Genomic DNA, 2,652 nt, shown 5'->3' on the forward strand with positions numbered 1-2,652 from the left:
TGGCGTGTGCTTGCGTTGTGCTTTGTTTGTGCAGTGGAAAGTGAAACTCAACACGGGCTTCTACTTCTGCTTCTGCTTCTCGAGTTAACACAAAAACCTCACTCCAACTTTCTCGATCCTCTCCTGCCGCTGCAGCAGGATCTTCCTTGCATCCCAAATCTGGACCCTTGATTATTTTCTTTAATCAATGGTTGTGATTTAACATTATTTTCTCGGTTCTCACCTCACTCACTCCCAAAACTTCTAACTTAAGCCACATGTCCTTCATTTATTTATTGTTAGTAGTAAACTCAATTGTGTTCCTGATAAGGTGACTAATTTTATTGATGTAGATTTTAAAAATTAGAGTAAAAAATAAATTATTTTTATATAATATATATTTCTTGAAAAAATTTATTTTTATCAATCAATTTTAACTATCGACATTTGACACTGATGTTGACAAAAACATTTTTATTTTTAGTGTTATTTGAAAAGACAAAATGTTTATAAATGAAATTAGTGAATTGACAGAAGCATTTTTAAAGAATGATTTACGGGTGACTTCATGGATTTCGTTCATTAAAATATTTAAAATTCGAAATAATTAATCACTTTTTTTTTATTTGAAACATTTTTTTCCGGAAATTAAAACACAAATTATTCAACTTAATTAAACATTATATATTAATCTATATGATGAAGATGCATATGAATAAGAACACATTTAGAAAATATCCACTCATTATTATTTCCAACATGAAACGCTTGTATATTCAACAAACCATTTTATTTTCTTTTTTCAAGAAGAAAGAAACTTCCAAACATGCATCAATTTTATTGTACTAATCTCTCCCTTGCCTTGAGCTTACAGGAACACTGAAAAAAGACGACAACAAAAAAATTGACAATGAAAACAAAATAGTTAATGATGACTATTAATATGATGGATTAATTTTTACATGATAAAAAAAAAAAAAAAACTTACTTGTTACAATTGGTGTTCTGCTTGCTCATGATAAAACCCAAATCAACACCACATAATTTAGGAAGTGAATTGGCCTTGTTTTCGAGCAAGGAAGGAAGGCGAGTTGCTACGTCGAAAAAGCACTTACATGCAGCCATTCGTTGAATTTGTGTTGGTGCTGATGCTTTCACTGCATTAACACTTTGGCAACAAACACCTGAAGGGGCACCATCATCTCCACCAATCATGTAATCTACGCACGAAACTAACAGGTTATAGACTTGTGAACAATTGTAGTCATTTGATGCTGAATTTGTTTTAACTGGTAGTCGTGCCTCTGAAGCTTTCGCTGTAAGAACAAATACAACTAGCACAGCTAAAAATGTGACAAACACTTTCTTCATTTTGTGAAATTGAAGCTAGTTTCTATATATCTCAATCAACTTTTTAGGATTTGCTTGTGTTTTGATGGGGATGAATGGAAGGTTGAGAAATGTGCTAGCTATATATAGCAACAGAAGTTTATGCAAGCAGTTAGTGGAATCCAGGTGTTGTGTTTCTAATTGGAACAATTAATAAAGCATATTAATGCATGAGCTAGCAAACAAAAGGCACCGCTTCTAGTATTAAATTCAATTTGCATTTGACCTGAATTCAGGTTATAAGAGAGAAAAAAAACATGCAGGTAAATAAAGAAAAAAAAACAAAACATATTCTCTTCATTCCAAAATAAATGTCGTAATAAAAAAAATCTTAATATAAATATTACATTTAACTTTTTAATATAACATTAATTATTTTTTTCATTGTTATCTTTAGTAAATATCATTTTAATTTTAAAATTTAATATTATAATAATATGATTGTCTTTTATTTATTTATTAAGATTAATTTTATAAAATTATTAAGTTAACTATTTCCTTTCCTTTCTTTTCTTTTAAATGAATATCTCAATTAAATGAATGTAAATTTAGAGTCATGTAACGTAATAAGCATTAAATTGTTTTATTCGTAAATTAAGAGTCATTAAATATCTCATTCAATGCCATTAAAAAAATTAAATATTTCATTAAATGAATATCTTTTTTTTATGGAGAGTCATTAAATATCTTAATTGACTGAATAGAATAATTTTTTAGGCAATAGAATAACTGTTTTAGTAACACATTTTATTAAAATGTCGATAACATACTTTTTAATATATTTTGTTTAATTTATTTTATTTTTTTTTATTAAATTTTAGTGAAAACTACAAATTTTGAAAAGAAATTAAAATTCTAAAAAAATTGTGATTTTTAATAAATTTTAGTTGATGATAAAATATGTTCAAAATAGTACGTTGCTAAGATTTTTTATTGATTGAAATTATTTTTGAATTTCAAATAATGAAACTTTATAAATATAAAATTATTTTAATTTTTGGGAATATATTCTATTCTAAAAAATATATTTTATCCTTACTTCAACTTCGTTGCATCATCCATGCTCTTAAATTATGATTATACATCAAATAGTCTATTTTTAATATAAAAAATTAATTAATTGGATATTACTACAAATGCGATTTTAAAATAATTATCATGAAAAATAACAATTTTATTATTATATATATATTATTAAATAATAATATAAAATTCTTAACACTCTCACTACATCCTAATTAAATTCTTATAACATATTTTTTTCTTTGGAACCCGATGATTTTT

The 2,652-nt window shown here is 25.9% G+C and overlaps 1 protein-coding gene across 1 annotated transcript; it reads right to left on the reverse strand.

Annotated features, from left to right (window-relative positions):
- Nucleotides 1-711: 711 nt before the first annotated feature.
- Nucleotides 712-1,427, reverse strand: LOC100306011 (uncharacterized). The gene is given in 2 exon segments (NM_001249324.2): nt 712-858; nt 968-1,427. Coding segments are annotated over 2 exon segments (417 nt in total). The 5' UTR covers nt 1,351-1,427; the 3' UTR covers nt 712-824.
- Between the last annotated feature and the right edge of the window lie 1,225 nt (nt 1,428-2,652).

The sequence above is a fragment of the Glycine max genome, chromosome 2, assembly GCF_000004515.6.
Source record: "Glycine max cultivar Williams 82 chromosome 2, Glycine_max_v4.0, whole genome shotgun sequence".
Taxonomy (NCBI): Eukaryota; Viridiplantae; Streptophyta; class Magnoliopsida; order Fabales; family Fabaceae; genus Glycine; species Glycine max.